Source organism: Mesoplodon densirostris, chromosome 4 (genome assembly GCF_025265405.1).
Source record: "Mesoplodon densirostris isolate mMesDen1 chromosome 4, mMesDen1 primary haplotype, whole genome shotgun sequence".
NCBI lineage: Eukaryota > Metazoa > Chordata > Mammalia > Artiodactyla > Ziphiidae > Mesoplodon > Mesoplodon densirostris.
Genome location: NC_082664.1, coordinates 123,003,173 through 123,030,613, shown reverse-complemented (window position 1 = coordinate 123,030,613; position 27,441 = coordinate 123,003,173). Strand labels below are relative to the sequence as shown.

At 35.9% G+C, this 27,441-nt stretch overlaps 1 protein-coding gene across 4 annotated transcripts in view; it reads left to right on the top strand.

Moving 5' to 3' along the window:
- Positions 1-27,441, top strand: part of LRRC49 (leucine rich repeat containing 49) — a 130,090-nt gene that overhangs the window by 55,606 nt on the left and 47,043 nt on the right. For all 4 annotated transcript variants that reach the window (XM_060095194.1, XM_060095190.1, XM_060095192.1 and 1 more), the window contains one exon: positions 22,314-22,461. In XM_060095194.1, the coding sequence (XP_059951177.1) occupies positions 22,314-22,461 (148 nt within the window). The remainder of the gene's footprint in view (positions 1-22,313; positions 22,462-27,441) is intronic.

Here is a 27,441-nt window from a genome sequence, read left to right as displayed (position 1 = left end):
TATGTTTTGTTTTCATTGCAGTATAGTTGATTTACAATGTTAGTTTCAGGTATACAGCAAAGTGATTCGGTTCTCATGAAAATAGAAATTCTAAAAAAAAATGTCTACATATCTATTATGGGTTAATTTACATCCATTCCACTTCCCAACTCCCCCACCCCAACCCAAATTCCTGTGTTGATCTCTTAACCCCCAGTACCTCAGAATGTGACCTTATTTGAAGATATGGTCTTTACAGAGGTAATCAAGTTAATAGGAAGACATTAGGGTGGACCCTAATCTAATAAGACTGATATCCTTATAAAAAGGGGAAATTTGGAGACAAGTATACAGGAAGAGTGCCATGTGAACATAAAAATGGCTATCTACAAGTCAAAGAGAAAGGCCTAGAATAGATCCTTCCCTCACAGCCCTCAGAGAGAAGCAATCCTGCCAAAACCTTGATTTCAGACTTCTAGCCTATAGAACTGTGAGATAATAAATTTCTGTTGTTTAAAAAAATAAAAATAAAAAATAAAACAAAGATAAGTGAACAGATACTGAAAGGACTGAATAAACTGGTTAGTTAATTTCAGGAAATAAACAAGGTTAAAATCAATCACGCCAAAACCCCAAGTATGTACTGCTAACCACAAAACTTTCAAATTTGATCTACTGGAGAAACTTTTGTTCATCCTTTATAAATCAGTTCAAACACTAAACAAGGAGAATTATTTTCTTTTTCTATTATCTCTACCATACCTCTTAGAGTACTATATATAATATCTGTTTTGATGTATATCCAGTTACAACTTAATCATAGTATCTGTCATATTTGGCACATAGTAGGCATGTAATTATTATTCTTTTAATTAATGAATAAATAAGACCAAAGTTTAAAGCTGATGTTTTTCAATATTTATAGATAATTTTTAATAGCCCTTTTCAGCATGTTATCTTATTTAATTGTCTGAGGATTCAGTTTGCAGCTAATTCAGCATGGCTGTCCCCTAGGATATAAAATGCTAAGAAGTAAATAAAACAAGGAAGCTAAATTAAAATGATTTTATGGTAGAGTTGGGTTATTAGAAACAACTGTCACAAGATCTTCCAGACTGAAAGCTTTCCTCAGTGATTTAAGATTTCATTGGGTTACTTTTTGAATATTTGAGTAGATTCAACGTTGTTCTTGGAGAAGAGCTGAGACTGTGCTTCAGGTAGTTTCTAAATTATCTGATGCAAAGATAAGATAGCCCTCTTATATATAAATATAAATATATGCCATTTTAAAGTCCTTGTCTACTAATTCCAACATTCCAACATCTGTCATATCTGAGACTTTTATAGTGACCTGTTTTTCCTCTTTGATATATGTATTAAGTTTTCTTGCTTTCTCATGTGTCTGGCAATTTTTTATTACATTCTTGGCATTGTGGATATTATGTTGTTGAGACTCTGTGTTTTGTTGTCTTAATTTAAAGATTGTTGAGTTTTGTTCTGTAAAGTATTTAAACTACTGGAGAATCAGGTTGATGCTGTTGAGGTTTATTTTTAGGGCAGGTCTAAAGTAATCTTATTCTACAAGTAGAGAAATAAGCTTTATATCTATGTTTATTTTTTCCTAACAGTAAACACAAGGTTTCTACATCAAAGGCAGACTGATTAACACCTGCAGAATATCTTTTCACTGGTTTCCCATGCTCCTTTTTTCCCCAAAGGGTTATGTGATGGGGCAGATGTCACATATATGTACAGAGTGAGGAGTTTCTAGCACATCAGAGGAACCCAAAATTATTAGTTTTGGAGCTTATATAGGAGATGCTGGCACAGCTTCACCTCCTCCCCTCTGGAGAAGGAGAGAGAGACAGAGACACACAGAGAGAGAGATGGGGAAGGCTTCTTGGTCAAATACCCTTTAGAATGTAACTGCTTAGTTCTGGGAGATAAAGTTCTATGTCATTCCAGAGGTCTCTACCTATGCAATCACTTTTAACCCAGGTGCCAATTTTCTTTGCTCAGAAAGCCCTGCCCATGCAGAAATATGAACATCTTAACATTGCCCAATATAGAGCAGCCCAACAGCTAAGGCATAGCATTTCTGGGACCTCAACTGTATTCACTGTGTGTTCACTGTGGTCTCTTTACTGTGTCTGGTTGGAACTCCAGTGTCTCCCAGCTCTGTGTGGCCTATAGGTACACTTTTCATTTCATGGCCCCTTAATAGTTGTATTTTGGTAGGCTTCCCGGAGCCACCCTGTGTTAGTACATCTTAATATTCAGCCAAATACTTGAAAGACTTCTATGCAGATTTCTGGAGTTTCTTCTCTACACAACTCCTTATTCTCCACTACCCCCACCTCAAATTCCAGCAGCCCCAGCGGACCCAAACTCTGACCTCTGTTTCATCCACCCAGTGAGACCTCTGTTCCTTTTTGACTCCCCATCTCTGTGCTGTGATATGGAAAGTACCTCCAGGCAGAAAGCAAGACTAAAGTGGCCTTCATGTGTTTCTCTTCTCCACTGATCACAGCTCTAACCTGTTGTTCAATGCTTGCGTCTAATATTTTGTCCAGTTTCATAGTTGTTTACATTAGAAAATTGAGTCTGATACCATCATAGCCAAAACTGCAAGTTCCTTCTACTATATTTTCAAATTATCATGTTGTATACCATCTTTGCAATCTACCTGTCTGGTATTTAAAGGATATGAATTCCCTTTAAATTAACAATACTGTATTCCTGTATCTAAGAACCAGTGACTTAATCTAATCCTGAATTGGTAAATGTTCAGTTTCTGTCAAAAGCTTTCCTGATATTTAAAATAAACAATTAAGAAATGAGCTAAAAATCTATTGTAAAAATCTACTCCAATATCATGTTATTTGTCCAGAAACCTCCATGCTCTGTCTTTATTACTTTATCTCCCTATAGAAATTCCTTCAAAATTTAACATATTCTAATATTTTTAAAAGAGATTGAGGAAAGAACTAGTTAAACTAGAAAATTCTGGCTAGTGAAAGATACTACAATGGAGCACCAATTTTGTTATGGGTTAAAGTGAAAAGGGAACACTATGAATGTATGATTAAATTATTGGGATACTTTTTCATATGCCCACTCATTAAATATGTCTACATATAGTCATTCCTGAGTCCATGTCTGAGATTACAGGATCATGTCATTCTCAAAAGAAAAATACTTTTTCCTATTTGTGATAGAAAAATACATGTTATCTAAAAGCTGTGTTAAATTATTTAGGAATACATTTATAAGAATTGTATGTTTCTATAAAACCTGCTGACTTTTGATGTTTGAAGGGTGATAATCATACCCTTTCTCTTCTGCTCTAAGTTTTGAATCAATTGAAAGATATAGGAATCAGACAAATGGAGTATGAAATAGCAGAATGCAGTTTAGATATGCACCTACAATCAGGCTTCCTAATATATCTCTCCTGGATTGGATCTTCAACTCACTGGCAGAGGAATTGGAAAACTGAGATCTCCCTCTCTGGGAGGAGTAGAGCTAAAGAGAACACTCCCATCCTGGAGACTGGGTGGCCTGAAAGAAAAATAAGAGAATACTATTATGGTATTCTGGTACTATGTATGCACTTCTCCTTTTGAGAGTTTACCTCCTAGGAATTGTGTGTGTGTGTGTGTGTGTGTGTGTGTGTGTGTGTGTGTGTGTGTGTGTGTGTGAATAGGTTATCAGATGGGGTAAATTAGTTGCTTTCTCCATATTAGTTTTTAATATTAAAGATGACTTTTATGAAGGGCTGAAACTTAGCTTGGTCAGGAAGGTAAATTATTGCCTGATCTTGATAGTCACTGAACTTGCAGTCAGTCCTTGGTTAAAGAACAGGGCATTTTCCCCTTTAAAAAAATTTTTGCTTATATCCAAGTAAGGGAGTTGGGGTTCTCTATAAATAGGGAGGATATTTCTGGATTCTTGCCTTGAAGGGAGGTGAGTCAGTTAGGCTTGTTTTTCCTGGGCACCTAAAAAGATATCACAGTGGCTTAATTATATACTCCAAGATACCTTAATGGGTAGTTCAGAACTGTTGACTAGCATCTGGGAATTGTTTTTTGACAAAACGTCCTTCTTATGGTTTAAAAAGAAGTTGACAATGTCATTTGTAGACCCCGTGTTAGAGACCATAGTTTTTAGTTTAGGAATCTCCTGGGAAGCACTGAATAATGTAAGCCAAATTAATAATATTTTTCTGCTAGTTCCTTTCGTCTTGTCTTTGGGGTTTGCTTTTTTTCACTTCTGGGGTATTGGCTTGTGATTCTCCAAAATAACCCACTTGAGGGATTATGAGAGTGTTTTTCATAGCTGCATGGGATTAGGATGTAGGACTACCTTAGAGATATCAAGAGGATGGTAGCTAATAATTGATCCTCATCCTTCACATCCTCTACCATTTCATTAAAATGGCTTCATCTCTTTCATTTAAAGAATTCAAAATTTCTTCCCAGTTGGTTTCTGAAGAACGTTGTTGATACATTTCTCTACGTAAAACACCAAATAAGGCATTGTGGGGAGTGACAGAGGATAAATATACGGCTTCTTTTTTCTATGAGTGTATAATCTAATGACAGAGAACACACAAAGACACAAACGTAGAACAAACCACCACTGCTGCCTATAGAAAAGCCAACAGCCCCAGAATCATAGTCTATCAGCTTAGAAGCTCTGATGTAAAGAGCACTTCTTCCCTGATAACTCTGGCAAAAAGGTTTTTTGGGGGGGTTTGTTTTTTTATTGAAATATAGTGTTATTGAAGTATGTCGTGTTAGTTTCTGGTGTACAGCAAAGTGATTCAGTTATACATATTTTTTTTTCATATGCTTTTCCATTATGATTTATTACAGGATATGGAATATAGTTCCCTGTGCCATACAGTAAGACCCTGCTGTTAATCTATTTTATATATAGTAATTTGTATCTGCTAATCCCAAACTCCTACTTTATCCCTCCCCCACTCCCTTTCCCCTTTGGTAACCATAAGTATGTTTTCTATGTCTGTGAGTCTTTTTCTGTTTTGTAAATAAGTTCATTTATATCATATTTTAGATTCTACATATAAGTGATATCATATGTTATTTGTCTTTCTCTGTCTGACTTACTTCACTTAGTATGATGATCTCTGGGTCCATCCATGTTGCTGCAAATGGCATTATTTCATTCTTTTTTATGACTGAGTAATATTCCATCATATATATATATATATATATATATATATATATGTATATATATATATATATGTATATATATCACATCTTCTTTATTCATTCATCATCAGTGGACATTTATGTTGCTTCCATGTCTTGGACATTGTAAATAGTGCTACTATGAACATTGGGGTGCATGTATCTTTTTGAATTAGAGTTTTCTCCATATACATGGCAAAAAGTTTTTGAAGAGCCCTAAAGTTCAAAAATGTGGTCCTGGACCAGTAGTATCAGCATCACTGGGAGCTTATGAGGAATCCAGAATCTCAAGTCCTACCCTAGACCTACTAGATCAGAATCATCATTTTTAAAAGATCCCTGGGTAATTCAAATGTGCATTATAGTCTGGGAAGCAATGTTACAGAGGATTCTGATTGTGCTTGTTTGTTATTTAGGTCAAGTGCTCAGTTGGAACTAATCACTGTGGCCACAGGCATATAGGACATACTGAATGCTCAAGGCTGGGACATATGTTCTCTATTCCCTAGCACAATATGCGTGGGATCAGTTTGTGGATTGGGTTTGCTACAGAAAAGAAGTGTTCTGTTACCAGGGGAAGCAGGGAGATAAGAGATATCCGACAAACTTATTTCCTCTTTCAGATCTTAGCTTACATTAATGTTAGGGCCATCTGTTTACTAGCCTGTTCACTTTGGGTCATTTCATCCCATTTCCTCTGTGTGTGTGTGTGCGTGCATGCGTGCGCGTGTGCGTGCATGCACAGGCACGTGTGCTACTTCCAATCTCCCTCACCTCACAGTACCATCTGTCTGGCTGACCTAGATATCACAGATTCTTGCTTCTTCCACAGCATGGTTCTTCTATCACCTCTCACCGTCATATTTATCAAATACATATGAATACTTTAGGATAAGCACACGTAGACCTGTGCCTAAGTCTGAATTCACTTCCTTGTAGTCTTGGTAAGCATGTATCCCTCACTTACTGTCTTTCATCTTGCCACTAAGGAATTAAACCTTGGAGTCATGTCTTTGCAAGCTATGAATTTTTAAAATGCATTTATATTTACTAGAGGGAGTCATACTTTTACCCCTCAGGAATTATAACACCTAGTGACTAACTTACAGAAAGTTTTATAACAGGGAAAGAGAAGGTTTGAGATGATAGAAAGGAAGGTAAAGGAGGTCTTTGGAAATTGGATGGTGAAGGTGAAAATGGGCAAAGGGGCAAAAAGGGAAAATGTAGAGGCTTACTATTGTTATTTACAGTTGACCCTTGAACAATGCAGGGGTTAATCTGCTGATAATTTATAGTCAGCTCTCCTTATCTGAGGTTCCTCTATATCCTCGGATTCAATCAACTACACAGTACTACTGTGTAGTACTGAAGTATTTACTACTGAAAAATATCTGCTTATAAGTGCACAGTTCAAACTCACATTGTTCAAAGATCAACTATATTTTGATGTTCATATTTTCTTGGATTTGTTAAGCTGTCTCTTATTATCTTTTGATATGTCCTCATTCTTTGAGCACTTTCTTACTTTCTGGCACAACTAGATGTTACAGGCTCATCTTTTACAGGGGTTCTGATTCCTTTTAGTGGAAAACGGTATTTAGACATCAAGATTTGAGTGCCAGGTATGTTCATGGTTACTGGGATATCATTGCTTCTAGGCCTCCTCAGTGGATAGAATTAGGAAATATGTGTGTGTGTGTGTGTTTCTGTGAGTTATATACGTTTATCTATTTGTCTATCTGTATACATTTAAAACTATGGCTTTATAGTGATACCTTCATGAACTCAATAATGAAACTTTCAATTACAATTCAATTCCACAGGGCTTATGTTAGCTTATGTTAAGTTTTTCTATACCTTGATACTTGAAGGACAGTTTGTCTAAATATAAAATTCTTGGTTCATTCATTCTTTCTGTGAGTTTTTAAAAAAATATATTGCTGTTGTTACTTTGCATTGTAAGTTGTGTTTAGGGCATCTGGTGCCAGTCTGATTTTAATTGTCATCTTTATGCTTAGAGGTCTTGAGGATTAAAAAAAGTTTTTTTTTAAGTCTAACAGTTTTATTAGGATATGTTTTCAAATTGATCATCCTGGTTCAGTTTTCCCAGGTACCTGTTCAATATGTACATTTTGGTCTTTTCTTATTTCCAGAAAGTTTCCTTGGGTTATACTTTTAAGTATTAGTTCTGTTCAACTGTTTTGTTTTTATCTTCAGGATCTCCTATGACACATACTTGTTTTCTTCTTTGGTTTTCTTCTGTTTCAACCACTTTACTTCTAATTCATTTTATTTCTTTGCCTTGTTTTCATTCTCTTGGTTGTTTTTTCTGGCTTTCTTCAATGTCCCTTAGTAAAATTTTATTTGGATCCAGTCTCCCCTGGGGACTTTGTAATTTAATCTTTGATTCTGCAATGATTTTGTCTTTTCCTTTCATTTCTTTCCTAAATTCAATCAACTCTATTTTTATTTCTTCCTGTTATTGTCCATTTCTGCTTTTAATTTTTGAATTTTATATTCAAGGTGGTTTTTCATACCTCCAAATGCTTATTTGAGGATAATTAATTCAGTGTGGAATATCATATTATAGCTTTCTTGTTCTGCATATTTCTTTTCGAGGTGGGAGGGAACTTTCATCAGCTTAAGTGGGTTTGATTTTGTATTCTTAAAATACTTGGTATAGATTTAGTCTGTTTTTGCCAGCTTATTTTGTGAGTTTGGGTGATTTATAAGAATCTTAAGTCAAGGGTATCTTCTCTCAGTGTAGCAAAAGTACAGTGTGTGTGTGTGTGTGTGCACATTGGGGAGAAGGGGTTGTGTATCTTCTTTCTAATCTTTATTTTTGGGGTTCTCTTTTGTCTTGCAAGCCTCTACATTTTCCCCTTTTGCCCCTTTGCCCATTTTCACCTTCACCATCCAATTTCCAAAGACCTCCTTTACCTTTCTTTCTATCATCTCAAGAGCAATGAATTTTTGAAGACTGCCACAGCTAATCATGTACTCTTAAAAGTCCATTCCATGTAGTACATGCTCTGATCTAATGGCACTCTCCAATATTTTTGCACCTAGTGTGGACTTTCTCTTTCTTGGGTGATTGTAAATTAGTCTTAGTCCCACTACTAGTTCCCCTTTTCTCTCTTGGACAGAGTTTTTTTCCAAAGTGTCCTTCTATATTACCTACTTATAGGTAATTTGATACTTGGGCATTCTCTGTCTTTTTGTTATGTTATGGGCATTGGTTTTATGTGATTTGTCTGTTGTTCTTGTAGTTCTTATATTGTTTTTTGGAAGATGGACTGGGACATTCAGTTTATGCCCCTGCATTTACCTCACATATATGTGTATACATGCATGTAGGCGTGTATATACTTATCTCTCCTATCAGAATGTAATTTCCTTAAGAGTAGAAATTCAATTTTACTCATCCTTCTGTCCTTAGCAATAATCCCAGTGCCTATCATACACAATGCCCTTTAAACCTTTCTTTTCCATATTAACAATTAAAACAAAATTGTAGTACAATGTGTTACTCTGTTAATAAATTATCTATCCCTTTCCCAAAGGCTGCAGATAGCTAAAGGTTTGTAATATGAAGTGAAAACTCTTCTAACTATGCAACTATGCCCATGTGGGCTAGGAAACCAGCACTGGGAGTTATTATTTGAGAACCTGAATATATAGAAATTGTCATATTCCTCATGAGTGAAGGAATATGATTTATATAGTACTATTAAGATGATTCTATTCAGTTTAGAGGAGAGCCCCATGGTTCCTGAATGAATACATTATTGTTATTATTCTTGTGACTTGACTATAAAATGAAATGAGAGATTTCAGGAATCTTTTGTTCAAATGAAGAGATAAGTAGCAGTGTTACATTATGCTACTGTAGTTTAAATTGGTTGGGAAAGTGAAAAGTGCTACAATGAATATTTAATGTTCTGATGAAATCTTAAGGGAAATGGTGCCGTATTCACAAATACCAGTTTCACACTGAACTCTTCCTTACAGTCATTCTGTCTGGATCATGTAGCAAATGAAATTTAATGTAACTGCCATTTGAATAAAAGATAGATACTTTTGGCAGTTCATGATTCAGAAAGAGAAGTAAGTGATGGATGGGGATATAGGGATCAAACCTAAGAATATGCATAAAGACTTATATATATGAGTGCTATGGGCTGAAGCGTGTTCTCCCCCACCACCACCACCACCATGCATATGTTGAAGTCCTAATCCCTGGTAACTCAGAATATGACCTTATTTGGAGACAGGACATTTAAAGAAGTAATTAAGGTAAAATGAGGTCATATGGGTGGGTCCTAATTCTGATAAGAATAGGACACCTCTACACACACACACACACACTGAAGAAAACCCATGTGTGTGAAGACGGAGATAAGATATGGCCATCTACAAGCCAAAGAGAGAGGCCTCAGAAAAAATAAACCCAGCTGACACCTTGATCTTGGACTTCTATCCTCCAGAACTATGAGAAAATGAATTTCTATTGTTTAAGCTACCCAGTTTGTGGTACTTTGTTGCTAACCCTACCAAACTAGTGCTACAAGGATACTCATTACAGAATTTTTTAATAGCAGTTCAAAATGGAAACAACATAGGTATCCAAGAGTGGAGGCACAGATCTATTCTTATCCAAGTTTACCTATCCTACCCCCTCTGGCAGTCTCTTTGATGGCAGCAAAAGACAGTAAGAAAAGTCAAGGATGCAGGCTGCCACCATCATAAGTAACCCAAGCCAACTCATGAGAATTACCAGTAGAATGAGCACCACTATCTTTCAGTCTATGGTTTCCTCTATGCAGTGGATAGTGTAGCAAGGCCCCATGGATTAAAACATTAGTTTTATTTATGCTGATCATGAACATGCCAGAGAGAAAAAGAAGACAGGTACCATGCCTGGAAATTCTAAGCACACAGGCTCAGTATATCACTTTTTGTGTGTGTGTGTGTGTGTTATGCAGGCCTCTCATTGTTGTGGCCTCTCCCGTTGCGGAGCACAGGCTCCGGACGCGCAGACTTAGCAGCCATGGCTCACGGGCCAAGCCGCTCCGCGGCATGTGGGATCTTCCCAGACCGGGGCATGAACCCGTGTCCCCTGCATCGGCAGGCGGACTCTCAACCACTGTGCCACCAGGGAAGCCCAGTGTATCACTTTTTACCAAAATGATTTCATTATTTGTTTTCTATACACATTTCTTCCAGAACCTCCACCGAATTAAGATTTAAACTGCTCAGTTTATTCTTGTTTATTATCCCTAATCTCAAATTACTATGCCAAGACCAAAATATATTTGCTTATATCTGATTAAATATTTCTGTTTTTTGCCAACTAAACCTTACAATATAGTCCCCAAGATTCATTACCACAAACAAAAATCTTTCAAGGTTTATTTCTCGTATATATTATTTCTTGTAATTTCTCTCCATTTTAATATAGCAGATTTGTTCCATAGATGACTAGAATTCAGCAGGCTAAAAAAATTATGATATTCTAAAAACATTGAAATACTATGCATTCATTAAAATAATAATTTTAAAATAATGAGATGCAAAAGTGTTAGTAGAATATTAAGGAAGCAGTATACAAAGCTATTTCATATAAAATGCTCTACATTTTGTATATCTATCTATCTATCTATCTATCTATCTATCTATCTTTATATATATATCTCTAGGAGGAAAGATTTCACATGGTTTTGTTTTTTTTCCAAATTTTGTTTTTATACTTTTCCAAATTTACTCACAGATTATGTATTACTTTTATAAGCAGAATAAAAGGAAGGCAGAAAGGAACAGATATGGAGAAGACTGCTGATTTAATCTCATTCCACACTTTAGATTTTTTGTTGCATAACTATGGAGTGAAGTGAGGTTTTTAAAACAAATTTTTTTTAATGCATGGACACTGATTCGGTCAGAATAGGTGCTAAACTGGATCTTGAGGCCCCTGCTATGTCAAAGGTTAATCTTTTTGCTGCCAAAATAATAGGAGGTACAAGGGCACCTCAGGGCTGAGAGTGGAGCAGTGAGGAGGGGCATTTAGGTATTTTGAGAGCAGTGGTCTTTATCACCTGGCATGGAAGTATTTCAGAATTTTAACTAAGGCAGTTAGTTATACAAAGTGTATATCAGCCCTGCATGTACATCTCATTCTCTTTAACGGCTATATTTAATTTCATTGAATGGATTAATCTTAATTTATTTAATGAGTCCCTTATTGATGGTCATTTAGATAGTTTGCCATTTTTTGACATATTATATTTGTGAACATGGGCCAGTATATCACAGTGTGACTTTGGAGAAGTCATCTTTCTCCTTAGAATTGTGAATCCTTTCTTAATATTAGCAAGGAATTGTGAAGTTCACATTAGAAATCTGTAGTTTTAAGGGGAAATTGAAGTTTACCTCAGTGGTCTCAAACTTTGACTTTGCATTAGAATCACCTATAGAACTATTAGGAATTATTCATCTATGACCCTACTCCTAGAGATTCTGATTTAGATCTGGATGGGTTCTAAGTATTTGGATTTTTCAATAAGCTGCTCCACAAATGATTCTGTTGCCCAGCCAGTATTAGCAGCTACTGAAATATAGACAAATTAATATTTTAAAAGAAGACAAGATTGTACGATTTGTCAATGTCTAATGTATTATAAGAAGCATTGGCGAAGATGTGGAGCTACTGAAGCTCTCATACCTGCTAGTGGGAGTGTAAATAGGTAGAATCATTTTGTAAAACTCTGGCAGTATCTATTAAGTTGAACTTAATAGGATACTTTATACTCAGCAGTTCTACTCCTAGGTTTATAATCCAGAGAAAAGCTTAATATTCTTAGTTTCACTATTTATAATAACACCAGACTGCAAACAATTGTCCACTAATAGTAGAATAGAGGAAGTAAATTGAATGCTTTTTTTATGTAATGGAATACTACCCAGCAATGTGAAATCATCAAACTACAGCTACATACAATACGGATGAATCTCAAAAAAACAAAACATGTAGCAAGAGAAGCCAGATTCAAACAAATGCATCTATACAATTTTATCTAAAACAGGCAAATCTGTATCTATAGTGTTAGAATTGGGAGAGTGGTTACCTTTGGGAGGTGTAATGGCTGTAAGGGGACACAGAGGGAGGCATCAGGGTGTGGGTAATATTTTGATATGGGTACTAGTTACATGGGTATGTTCAGTTTGCGCAGAATCATCAAGTTGTGTACTTGTGAGTTGTAGTCTTTCTATGTATTACATGTTGATAAAAAGTTCAAAAATATTGTAAAACCAACATTAGGAGGAAGTTCCTCCAAATAACAAAATTTTTTCATGATAGAATAATAGCTGTCCTTCCATTAACTGTAAAAGAGGAATTGGGTCTGCATTGGTGTGCTGAGGCCAGCTTGTACTGGCTCACTAGGCCAATTTAGGTGCATCTCCTCACCTCAGCAACATCATCTTCATAGCTTAAAACTGGCCATGTTGGAAATATTTACACCATGGAATTGGCAAATGCTACATCAGGTTGTTGTTTTCCCAGAGAGCTGCTTACCTACTCAGTACTGAGTTTACATCTCTTTGTATGTGGGGATATTATTTAACCTGCTTTATAGCTCATGGAATTAGTAAACAATATAAAGGTCTAAAGTGGCTAAAATGATCATGCCTTTTAGAATTATCATTATCATATTTGAGACTGCAAAGAATCCTTTTTTTCTTCTGTAATTCACATATCAATCCAGTAAGAGGAAATATGTCATTAAGAACTTCCTTTGTCATTTTAAATTTGGTTTCAGTGTCACAAATTAGCATTACAAGAACATTATCAGGTCCTGAAATCTACCCTCAGTAATCAGAGTCATTGTGAATCACCTGAGACTGAAGCTATGTTGGTTTTTTTTCCATCTTACTGCTAGAAAATGATCATTGTAGCCTGGAGAAAGCTAATAGAATTGTCATCTGCAATTGAGACACTCAACTCTGTGCTGGTGACTTCTGTCAACCAGATGCATGCAGACATAATAGATATTCTCCTTATTGAATTGTTGTCATGGCATTGTTGTAACAAAAGATATGTAAAGAGAGAGTTTAACATTTTTCTCTATTACTTCTGTTCAGCTCTTTAGGTCTCCTTTTCACTTTCTTTTTGATTCTATCTATATCCACAGTCTTCTCTTTATTTCTCTCTGTTGTCACTTTAGCTTCTCAAATATTAAAATCTTTTAAATATTGTGATGAATGGGTTAAACTACTAATAGTTTCCCCAAGGGAAATTTGGAGTTCTTTTTCATACAGTGTGAAAATTTTTTTCCAGCATATTTTTGCTTTGTGACAAAAACGTAATGACTTATTATTAGAAGGTATCTTGAGATTCTTTAGAACCATTCATTTCTAAGAACCCCCTACTACCATCATGTACTAAAAAGAATTCTAGTGACTAATATTAATTAACATGTATCAAACACAGATGGTTACTTGTTATGGAGCGCCAAAAGAAACAGGAAAGTGAAAGAAAATGTATATGGAGAAAAAATATATATATGTATATACCTATACATATATATTGGGTTGGGCAAAAAGTTCGTTTGGCCAACCCAATACATACATATATATATATGAAAAAATGCATGTTATTTTTGCTTACTATAATGCTAAAACTGATTATGGGGTTCAACAGTTGTTAGCCTATTCCATTTTTAATAAAGTTCCCCATCATCTTTTCACCTAAGTATTTTAGTAGTTACTGATGATTGTTGTCTGAATCCATTACTTATTTGGGGGTTACAAATGGTGATATTCTATCATTCTTCATTTTTTAAGCTATATTTCTTCTATAAAGAAAACTTTAACTAGCTTTTTGGTTTGTGCAAGGAAAATAGGGTAAGTGCTTGATTCCCTTTATCTCCATCCACGGCCTTTGACTTTTTTACTTTAATTAAAAATTTTTTTTTTGATCTCTAGAAGTTCTGTGCCTTTTCAGATCTTCTTGGAGTTTACTCACATTTTTAAACCTGTTTTTATTTCTTGGAATATATTATAATTTTTATATTCTGTTTGATGATCCCATTATGTGAAGAAGTCATAGCCAGTTTGACAGTGTCACCTGTTGTTTCTGCTGGCTGTTAGAGTGTTTTATTTCCTTTTGAACTGTGAACTGTGTATTTATCTTGGTACCTATCTTTGGGAATTCTTGGGGTCTTGTATAAAGGTAGGTTTCTCCATGGAGGGGTTTCATTTGTTTCTGTCAGATGCCTATGGACGTAAGAAGCCTTCGACCTCTTCAAAATATCAATTCTCCTCTTGAAACATTTTAGACCACCCATTTAGTGTGGATTCAGGTTGCAAATTGTGGTTTGTGGTTACAAGTAACCAGGGAAGAATTTTCCTCCAGTTCTTAGCCCCAGGTTTTGAGATAGGCAATATTCCTGGGGTAGTAGGTAGAAAAGTTTATAACTCACCCTATATTGAGACCCTAGCCCTTGGGGTCGCAGGGTTATGGACAGGTCTCCAGTAGGCTCTCCAACTTGGCTGGCCACTGGGATTTGTCTTCTGTCCTCCAGCTTTGAAGATCATGTAAACCAGAGCTCAGGTTCATTGGGTTCAATAAGTACCCTCACAACAAAAAGGTCAGTTTCAACATTCTGCTTACCTCTCTGGCTTCCCACCTTTACTTTTATTTTTGGCTTGCATATTTCTTTTTTTTTTTTTTTTTTTTTTTCCGGTACGCGGGCCTCTCACAGCTGTGGCCTCTCCCGTTGCGGAGCACAGGCTCCGGACGCGCAGGCCCAGTGGCCATGGCTCATGGGCCCAGCCGCTTCACGGCATGGGGGATCTTCCCGGACTGGGGCACGAACCCTTGCCTCCTGCATTGGCTGGCAGACTCCCAACCACTGTGCCACCAGGGAAGCCCTTTTTTTTTTTTTTTTTTTTTAACAGGTTATGGATGCATTTGAGAGGATTTTTAAAATATATTTTATGCAGCATTTTTAGTTGTTTTTAGCAAGAGCCTCAGTCCACAAACTTAGTTCATCATTTTATCAGAAATACAAACACTGTCATTATATGCTCTTTTCTTTAACTGTGATTCATTCTTTAAGACTTAGATATTATCTTATTGATCTTTCTAGTTATTTTATGTTTATTAATTGTATATATTTCAGTCCTTGTGAGCACACTTGATTTATTTTACTGTTCCATTTCAGTTTAGCCTACTAGACACATAGTAACTATTCAGTAAAATTCTCACTTACCAGTATAAAATAAGTGAGCTTTTCATTAAGATTATTCTAGAGTACTTGATACTTCATTGGTATGAAAGAGTAAAACCCTTTTTACTTGAGTACCTATCTTACTTTTGGGGAGAACTTTCTAATTGGAGAAATTTGACTGGTATTTGGGAATTCTTAATTAAATATCTATGTGGTATACATGCATATATGGGAATTTTATATTTTCTCAGTATTTTATTAAGTAAGCATAAAACGGACTGAAATAGTTCATTTTCCTTTTGAGATGAAAGTTTTGATCAGTAGGGACAGATTGTTCCTCTATAGGTTCTTTAGCAGATAGGAAGCAGATGTGGCATTGGAAGGAGACTGCTAGGGGAAGAACAAAAGTATGAGTAATCTGGAAAACGATTAAAGTCAAATTATGAGTTAAATGTCAGCCTTTGGACCAAAACTTTTCCATGCTCGGAACTTTGAAGAGACAAGCAACTGAGTGTTCTTAATAAAGGAGAGACTGTATTTAAAAGCCAGTACTACCCCACTATATTTAGTGTTGTATTTACAAGTGTTTTTGTTTTTTAACAATCTGATTTAGACTTTCTTTGGTTAGGTAGGATATAACCCTTCATTAGCCTGTATTTGTACTTAAGGAGTCTGGTTTTATTTGATTAGAGAATGTCTTTAAAATCATATGCACTTTGTACATTTCTAGGAATGTCTGGCATGTTTACTGGTCACATGCCTTGCAGATGGAAATGAAATTTTGTGAGGAATCTTCTGGATCAAATACGAATCTATTTTTACTTTAATAAAACTATTCAAAGCATAAAGACTTCAGTCTGGGTGTAAATGCTAGCTGCTGATCTGGAAAGGGTTGCCAGGAAAGTACCTGCTAAGGATTGAAATGATTTTCCCATTCCTAGTGCCTCTTTTTTGGTTGTGCTTGAATTACAGACATAAACCAGATGGGCGTGAACAGGTCTTCTAGATCTCTGAAGTGCTTCATGATGAGTACATTCACTAGGCATAATGTTTTCTCCTATATTCACTAATGTGCTTTACAGTATTTGAATTCAGTGAAGATACTGTTTAGTTTTGTGTTTAACAGCACCCATTTAGAAATTATTAGACTAATTCCATTCTCCAGGGGAATACTTGAGAGGTAGAGCTGGGGACAGTTATAATCATTTCAATTTAAAATTATACCGGCAATAAGAAATAAATCATAGGCTCTCTGCAGTCCAGTTTGTAAAAAAATAGTAAATAACAATAAAATTAGAATATATCTACAATGAATGAAGTTTTCCAGCTTCTCTGTGCTTCTGGACATATTTTTCCACTTTTTATTGCATCTACCTAATTAGTGACAGATATCAGGTCATAGTGGTCTTACCTGGTCATAGCTTACAGTTTAATTCTGTTCAGATGTGTTGGGCCACTGAAGAAAAATGCTCTTCAACATAGAAGAGCTATGTTGCCTCTGCTTCTCACATTAGTTAATATCTTAATGTTGAAATTAAGTTATCCCATCCTGTGGTAGTTGGAGGAAAACGTAATGAAAGCCTTTTGGAAACATGTGCTAATAGCCACTGGCCACCAGTGTAGCATAGTGTTCCTCATAAAGGAGAGCTGATAGAGGAAAAGGTGATCTGTCAAACATGTATTTTTTAATACTTTAAGTTTCTTTGTAAATCAATTTATTGAGATATAATTTACATGTAATAAAATGCACCCATTTTATGTGTAAAGCTCAGTGAATCTTGACAAACTATACACCCTTGTAATCACCACCTCAATCATTAACCCGAGAGAGAAACCTGAATGTTTTTCCAGACTCCTCTCTTCCTCACACCCAAATAATGACTAATTTCTGTTCATACTACTCTCTGAATTTCTGTAGAACCTATTCCCTCCTCTTTACTCTCATAGCTACTACCGTAGATATGCTTGACCCTTACTTTTTTCACCTCTGTTACTTACTGCAATCTACTTTGTAACTGTTTTTTTACTCTGTAACTCTTTTTTTTTCCTTTATGCCTTCCGTAATGTTACTAAGTTATGATTATTCTAATCACATTAGCCCCCACCTTGCTTAAAATCCCGTGATGACCCTTCACAGTTCCCATTCTCAGTCATCAATTTCTAAGTAAGAGACTGGCTCATAGTGGCAACTGCCTTGATGACTTAATCAGTTATGGAATGTGCATGGAGAAGCAGATTTGTGAAGGGAAGGTGATGAGTTAGTTCACTTAACAATGTGAAGGAGTAAAAGTTTGCCTTGTGTCTCAGTTTTAAAGTTATCAGAAGCATTTTATTTTATTCTAGCTTTACATAAAAAACTATGAGGGAAGGAGAGAAGCATCTTTCAAACGTTCATCTAAAACACCATAAGCTGTTCTGAGATATTTTATATTGATGAAAAAAAGAATTTTATCAGTGCTAAGTAGGAAAAATTGCCATGTTTGTTCTCGTTTATTTATACTCAAAGCGATTATTAAGTCTAAATGCATGAACACTCATTTTATTTGCATATACTAGCCTTTTAAATAGTGCCTTCCCTAATTCTCAACCACGTCTCAAAAACCATAATGTGTATATGAATTATGAGGTTTACCTTTTAGATTGGTAAAGATAAGCTCTGAGGTAAAATAATTGATAGCAGAGTATCTCTACCTTGAATGGGAGGAAAACATAGAAGAAATACTTAAATATGACAATAAAAAAGCATAATGAACTTTATTTTTGCTACAGATATCATCTCAACCTTAATTGTCAAGCATATAGGTTATTTTCTATACCATAAATATTCTATATCCTCTAGTTTTTCTTAACACAGAAAGATATTTAGTATAGTTCCTAAATATAAGTAAAGTAGTCCTAAAGTACTTTTAGGCCTGTTTACATTAGTTATTTGAATAGTCATTAAAGAGAGTGATTCTAATTTAAATGAGTTGTATCAGTCTGCTCTGGGGTATTATTTAGAAAAGTGATTATTCCCTTCTTTAAAAAATGAAAGTCCTTAAAAATTAAAAATAAAACTACCATGTGATCCAGCAGTTCTTCTTCTGGGTATTTATCTGGAGCAAATGAAAACAGTAACTCAAAAAGATACAGGCACCCCCATGTTCATTGCAGCATTATTTATAGTAGCCAAGATATGGAAACAACCTAAGTGTCCATTGATGGATAAATGGATAAAGAGAATGTGACACACACACACACACACACACACATGCACAATGGAGTAATATTCAGCCATAAGAAAGAATGAGATCTTGCCATTTGCAACTGCATGGATGGACCTTGAGGGCATTATGCTAAGTGAAATAAGTCAGAGAAAGACAAATACCATATGATCTCACTTATATGTGAAATCTAAAATAAATAAATAAAATGAAATACCAAGCTCATATATATATAAAACAGATTAGGTAAGGGGTGGGTTAAATGGGTGAAGGGTGTTAAAAGTACAAACTTCCACTTATAGAATAAATAAGTCATGGGGATGTAATGTACAGCGTGTCAACTGTAGTTAATACTGTATTTCATATTTGAAGATTGCTAAGAGAATAGATCTTAAAAGTTCTCATCACAAGAAAAAATATTCTGTAACTATGTATGGTAATGGATGTTAACTGACTTAATCATGGTGAACATTTTGCAGTATATACCTATATTGAATCATGTGTATACCTGAAATTAATACAGTGTTGTATGTCACCTGTACCTCAATAAAGAAATGAAAGTCCTGATCAAAATCCCAGCAAGCAAATATTGACAAATGGATTCTAAAGTTTATATGGAAAAGCTAAGACCTAGAATAGCAACATGATACTGAAGGAGAACAAAGTTGGAGGACTGACACTAACCTATTTCAAGACTTACTATAAAGGTTCAGTAATCAAGGCAGCATGGTATTGGTGAAAGGATGGACACATATATCAACGGAGAAGAATAGAGGGTCCCAAAATAGACCTACACAAATATAGTCAAGTGATCTTTGACAAAGGAGCAAAGGCAATTCAATAGAGAAAGAATAGTCTTTTCAATAAATGGCACTGTAACAATTGGATATTCATATAAAATTGAATCTAGGCATAGACCTTATACCTGTTGCAAAATTAACTCAAAATGGATCATACCTAAATATAAGACACAAAACTATAGAACTTCTAGAAGAAAACTTAAGAGAAAATCTAGGCAATGTTGGGTTTGGCAAGTTTTTAGATACAACACCAAAAGCATGATCCATGAAAAAGAAAATTGATAAGCTGGACATAGTTAAAATAAAAAACTTCTGCCCTGTGAAGGATGCAATTAAGAAAATGAAAAGGCAAGTCAGACTGGGAGAAATATTTGCAAAACATATATCTGATAAAAGACATATTCATGATATGACAAAAAAAACTCTTAAAACTCAACAATAAAGAAACAAAGAACCCAATTAAAAATGGCCCCAAGAGCTGAAAATGCAGAGAAGGTATACCAGTAGCAAATATGCATATGAAAAAATGCTCAACATCTTTGTCATTTGGGAGTTGCCTATTAAAACAATGAGACCACTACAGACCTATTGGAATGAATAAAATTTTTTTAAAAACTGACAAATATGAGATGCTGATAAGAATGTAGAGCCAGTAGGAATGCAAGATGGCACAGCCACTTTGGAAGACAGTTTGGTGTTTTCTTAGAAAGCTAAACATAGTCTTACTGTACAATCCAGCAATTGCACTACTGAGTGCAATTCAATACCCAACTGAGATGAAAATTTATGTTCACACAAAAACCTGCATATGAATATTTAAGCCACTTTATTCATATCACTGAAAACCGGAAGCAACCAAGATGTCTTCAATAGGTGAATGGACAAACTGTGGTACATACAGACAATGGAATATTATTACTCAGTGATTTTTTTAAAAATAGAAGCTATGAAGCCACGGAAAGGTACAGATGAACCTTAACTGCATACTGCTAAGTGAAAGAAGTCAATCTGAGAAGGCTACAAGCTATAATATATGATTCCAACTATATGAAGTTCTGGAAAAAACAAAGCTATATCGACAGTGAAAAGATCAGTGGCTGCCAGAGATTCAGGGAGAGAGGAGGATGGTTAAATAGGGGATTTTTTAAGGCAATGAAACTATTTTGTATGATACTTTCTTGGTGGATACATGACATTATGCATTTGTCAAAACCCATAGTACTTTACAGCACAAAGAGTGAACTTTAATGTATGCGTATTAAAAAAATAATTTAGGAGGTTGGAGGATCCCAGGAAGAAATGAATATAGACTATGACAGGAGATTGTAACTGTATTTCAATTGTATGGAACAACCTTCTTGAAGGTATGATGAGCAGGGAAGAGTGGGAGGGGAAGGTGCTGACCTAAGTAACTTTGGAAATGAGTCTGTAAGACTAGATGCAAAAGGAATTACACATTATCATTATGCTTTTGTTAATAAAGTTATTTCCCATGGGGGTACAAATTGAAAATTCTGATACCACTATACATATATCCTGGAATTAATAATTAACTAAATGGATGAGAGATGGTGGGAGCCAGATTTCTCCTTGTTGGAGTAGGAATTTACAGATAAGTAAGGGAAAGAAGCTAGAATGATCCCTTTGGTAATAGATTAGAGTTGGAGACATCAGTTTGAACTCGTGGTTAGCTTAATGTAGGCACAGATGGTTTCATAGAGAAATATCGATATACGTATACACACAGGTTGGTATACACACATATATTTCCTTGCTCTGTCATCAGAGGGCCTAAAAGAAATGACACCTAGTAGTAAATAGTACACCTAGCCACTAGATCTTTGTTTCTAATGCCATTCCCCAATAAAGGGAATCATGGCTTCTTGAAGAAATGGCTGATTCTAGGACTGGGGTAGGAAATATATGAGTCTAGAGTATCTTATAATGCTAGAAAGTAAGGAAGTGCCTACAAAAACAAAAAATCCATGTATTTAATAGGGGTATGTCAAATGGACATAGGAGCCAGCTGAAAGAGGTCCAATGGCCAAAGCTGGAACAATTTGAACAATAAAATAAGTAAACTAGTACTGGATTATAACCCAAAGAATGAAATGAAATGTCCATGAATCAAAACTGATATAAATAAATACACAGGGAAAAGACAAACTCCCTGGGAAGAAGAATTCCAAATAAATTATGTAGATACTGTGCCCTCAATGAGAGGAAACTGAACTTCCACTCCTTAAGTATGGGCTGCACATAATGACCACCTTCCAAAGAATTCAGTATGGAAAGAAGGGGAGGGAAGAATAACTTTACGTTGGAGAAACCTGACAAACACTGTTTCAGTTAGGTAATCAAGGTCAACTTCAACAGTGATAAATCATATTAGTTAATGGTATGTACCATAACCCTAATCTCATCATGAAAAAAAAATCAGACAAATTTCAGTAGAGGGGCAGCCTGCAGAATAACTGATCAGTACTCCTCAAAACTGTCAAGATGATCAAAAATAAGGAAAGTCTAAGAAAATGTCACAGCCAAGAGGAGCCTAAGGAGACATCACAACTAAATGTAATGTGGTATCCTGGATGGGATCTTGGAACAGAAAAAGGACATTGTGTAAAACTAAAGAAATCTGGATAAAATATTGACTTGAGTTAGTAAGAATATATCAATATTAGTTCATTAATTGTAAAAAATGTACTATACTAATACAAGATGTTAATAATCGGGGAAACTTGGTGTGGAGCATGTGGGAAGTCTGTACTATCTTCTCAATTTTACTGTAAATCTAAAACTGTTCTAAAAAAAATGTGTATGAAACAAAACAAAGTACTCTCTGAAGGTCTCACAGTAATCCAGTGGTTTCTGTCTTTCCTGCAGTTTTGAGAGTGTTTGCTGCCTTGCTGATTCTACTTCTCTCTCAGACATCACTTTTGATGGCAATCCAATAGCTCAAGAGTCATGGTACAAGCACACTGTCCTTCAGAATATGATGCAGCTGCGCCAGCTAGATATGAAGAGAATCACGGTGAGTGAGAACTCTTCTAAACTGCTCACCATATTGTTTTAGTTAGCATGGGTTAGAACATTGGGTTGCATATTCTTTGCTTGAAATGCTTCTTATTTTTAATGAACTATGGATTATCATGACTATATACTTCATAATTATAATGACAAGTTTTTTACCTCCTATCTGTATTCCCAATTTCATTGAATTAAATTCCTAGCCTTCTTTTAAAGTTAGACATCATGCTTGTTTTTCATTCTTGCTTAATATCCAGCTAATAATTTACTTTGAAATAAATGAATAAGAATTTCGTTGATAAGTTATATAGTGTAATGGTTAAGAACAGGGATGCTGGAGCCAGACTGCTTGAGTCTGCATCCTGGCTTGACCATTTTCTAGTCATATGACCTTCGACAATTTACTTAACCTTTCTATCTAATTTTCCTCAAGGTAAAATGGGGATCATAATTATATTATGTCATAGGGTTGTTGTCAAGATAAAATGAAGCACTAAACCTTAGAACAATGTGAGGCTCCCAGGAAGCATAATAGGGAGCTATCATTATTATTATTATTATTATTATTATTATTACTATTGATGCTATACCTCTCAAAGTAGCTATCTCTTTTTTTATTCATTCTGTCTCCATGGTAGACATTTTCTACACTTAGAAGTTTCGATATGGCTCCTGATCTAAGTGAAATGCCGCATGTAATAATACCCCTCCTTTTAGGTGTACAATGCACATTAGCATACTTTAGGGTCCAAGAAGTTCTGTAATAAACAAACTTGCCTTAATTTGTTTCATTGCATCCCAAATTTATTTGAACATTTTATTATCTCAGAAAATATCTGTTAATGATCTCATTTTGATAATCTCTGACCTAGAAAAATATCCTAAACCTCCACTGTTTTCTTACTTCTAGACTCTGCTAATTTTGATGTGGATTCTTTTTTTTTTTTTTTGGCACACCTCACGGCTTGTGGGATCTTAGCTCCCCGACCAGGGACTGAGCTTGTACCCTTGGCAGTGAAAGCTCGTAGTCCTAACTACTGCCAGGGAATTCCCTGATATGGATTCTGAGTGATCAGCTAGGTTTATTCAATTGCCAGTTGACTCATTGCCTGTCCACTGGTTTCACACTGTGGGCCATTCACATTTCTACCTCAGCAATATTATGGACATCTAAGGTGTCTAACAGACAAAGTGTCGGTGAATTTGTAAATACCAGCAGTCTTCTGGGGTTCTACCTCTCTCTGTTCCAGTGTAGAGGAAAGGTTCTTTGTCCTCTCAGTTTGTTTGGATCTATACTGGCAACTCTTTCTTGTACTTTTACCCTTATTTCCAGGTCTTTCTTAATTAAGCATCTTTGGTACTTCTAATTGATCTCCTGATGAGGTTGCAAGGAACAGGGTGAGAAAAGAAGCTAACCAATTAAATAAATTAGTAATTATATAGTATGTTTCTCATGTGAATTTATGCCAGTCTTGTCTACTCAACTAATGTACATCGTCCTTGAGGGCAGAAGCCATTCTTTGTCTTCCTAGCTTGATACATGCAGATGTTCTATACATGTTTATTTCCTTTCCTTCTCTATCACACAATGCTGAGAATGTAGTAAAGTTCAGTAAAGCCTTGTTTGTTGAGTAAAGTTTACCTACTTCCATGCCTTAAATAAAGGAGAACAATACTGTCTATAATTACTGTCCTTGTACATTCCCTAGGATGTGTTTGCTTGGTAAGGAAATGAGGAAAATCACCTGGGATGGGAACAGGGCCAGCTCTTCTGCTAATACAGAGCAGTAATCCTTGCACATCTGCTCTTCCACTGTTTAATTTTAGAAATTAAAAAAAATTTTAATGGAAATAATCTCAAAGTTACAGAAAAGTTATAAGTACAGGACAAAGGACTTTTGTTTCTGAACCATTTGAGAGTAAGCTGCTGACTCAATTCCCCAACCACCCTGAACACTTCAGTATGTATTTCTTGCGAGCAAAGACATTCTCTCATGTAAACACAATATAACCAACAAAATCAGGAAATAAACATTGAATAATTGCTCATGTCTAATCCTTACACCACATTCAAATTTTACCAGTTATATTAATAATGTTCTGTGGGGCAAAATGATCCAGTTTGGAATTATACGTTGCACAGAGGTACATTTTATTGTCATGTATCTATTGTCACCATTTTTCAGGAACAGTTCCCTAGTCTTTCCTTGACTTTCATGACTTTGACATTTATGAAGATTATAGGTCAGTTATTTTGTAGAATTACCCTTAATTCGGGTTTTATTTGATGTTTCCCTACTGTTAATTATTTGTTATAGATTTCTGGCATAAATATCACAAGTGATTTTGCATTCCTCTCACTGCATCCTGTCGAGTGATACGTAATTTATATTTATCTCTTTATTGATGTTGTTCACTTTAAGATGTTGTCTGCCAGGCTTCTGCACGTGCAGTTATTCTTGTTCCCTTTTCTTTTGGTGTTCTGAGACTCAATTTCCAACGGGGTGGAGGCAGGGTTCCCCACAGCTCCAGTGAGAAATTCTCAGAACACCATCTCAGTGTCTAAGAATTCAATTCAATTCTGACACTGTCTACCTGGGAGATAGCACCAGATTCCACAGGTTGAGGACTCAGTCCTATAAGACTACACACACACCCTTCTCCACCCACCTCCCCACCACCAGACGCCAGTAACAAGTCCAGGTTGTTAACTGTACTTCCGACCCCCTGGCTATAAATCAGATGTTCCCCAAACCCCCCTCCTCAGGTTCGATTAATTTGCAAGAGAGGCTTACAGAACTCAGAAACATTTTACTTACTAGGTCACCAGTTTATTGTAAAAGGATATAACTCAGGAACAGCCAGATGGAAAAGATGCATAGGGCAAGGTATGTGGGAAGGGACACGGAGCTTCTAAGCACACCACTCTCCCCAAATCTCTAGGTTTCACCAGCCCCAAAGCTCTCTGAACCTGTCCCTTTGGAGTTTTTGTGGAGGCTTCATTACATAGTCATGATTGATTATATCATCGGTCATTGGCAATGTCTTTTTTTAATATAAATTTATTTATTTATTTTTGGCTGCATTGGGTCTTTGTTGCTGTGCGTGGGCTTTCTCTAGTTGTGGCGAGCAGAGGCTACTCTTCATTGCGGTGCGTGGGCTTCTCATTGCGGCAGCTTCTCTTGTTGCGGAGCACGGGCTCTAGGCACGCGGGCTTCAGTAGTTGTGGCACGTGGGCTCAGTAGTTGTGGCTCACGGGCTCTAGAGTTGTGGTGCATGGGCTTAGTTGTTCCGTGGCACGTGGGATCTTCCCAGACCAGGGCTCGAACCCATATCCCCTGCATTGGCAGGCGGATTCTTAACCACTGCGCCACCAGGGAAGCCCAGCCATTGGCAGTCGATTCAACCTCCAACTCCTCTTCTCTCCGTGGAGGTCTGGGAGTGGGATGGAAAGTTCCAACCCTCTAATTGCCTGGTTGGTTCTCCTGGCAACCAGCCTCCATCCTTAGATGGGGTCCAAAGTCACCTCGTTAACAAAACAAAAGACACCTTTATCACTCTCCACACTTAGGAAATTCCTAGGGTTTTGGGAGCTGTGAACCAGAAACTGGGATGAAGACCAAATATATATTTCTTATAATAAGTCACAAAATTCCATACCTCATAAAAATTTCAATTTATTAACTTATTCATATTGGTATAGACTCATGGTGTTCTGTCTCACCTTTTGTTTATACCTTTTTAGAAACTTTAGTTTGGAAAGAATATACCTTTTAAAAGACTTTCTATTAATTTGCCAACATGGGCTAGTGTTGACAAACACTAGCCCATGAGCAGGCCACCTGTTTTTGTAAATAAAGTTGTGTTAGAACACAGTCATATCGATACATTTATATATTATTTATATCTGCTTTGATGCTACAGTGGCAGAATTGAACAGTTGTTAAAGAAACTATATGGCCTACAACCCTAAAATATTTACCACCTGGCTGGCAAATTTTGCTGATACCAGTTCTATAACTATTTTCTCTTTAAAGATATCTTTTGATTAAGTTTTATGTAATTTACCATATGGACATTCTAGCTGGGGTGGATTACACAAATATTTAATGAACTTCTATGCACTGGGGCTATGGTTCCCCAAACGGCATGCCAAGGATACTGCAATGAACTCAGAGGGGCACTGTGGAATATTTATAATTTTCAAGCAAAACACAATGATATTTTATATCTGTGAGACACTGAGAAAATTACTAGCTTAAGGTAGTTTACCATTTCAACATTAGGTCACAGTATATTTCTCTCTATGGCATTATATCCTGGCAAAGCTGACCTTCCAGTGGTTGCGATAAAAGCAAATACCATGCCAAAATCAGTATAGAGCAGGAAATGAAGGTGACAGTGTCCAATCTAATTCTAGTGTTTGAGAACTTGTGTAATGCCTTACAGACACACACATTTCATTAGTAAGTAATTGTGGTTATTCAAGAATGGTATTTTTTTCTTTAATTTAAAAGTATTATTTTTTCAAATGGCTACTAAGTTGCTAGAACATGAATACTTATTAAGTTGTTTACTAACTACTTAGTAAACAGAGCTGTAACATATTTCTTTTGACCTAAAGTCACCATGAAAAAATTCCTGAGACATTCTTAGGCACCTTGAACTGAAGTTTCTGCACTGGGATATGTATTAGACTCTAGAGATGACAAGATCAGAATCATAATTCAGACCCTCAAGTTACTTACAGTCAAGTACAGAGGCAGGCATGCAGCCAGATTATAATGCAAAATGACAAGCTAGTTAGATGAGCTCGATCAATAGATATGTATATGTTTATACACACACACACACACACACACGCACACACGGCACGATGATATCAAAGAGCAAAGCCCACCTATGTCTACTGGAGAAACAGGAAAAGTTCCAAAGGAGAAAATACTTGACCTGAGACTTGACGAGGGGCAAAGAAGAAGGAGGA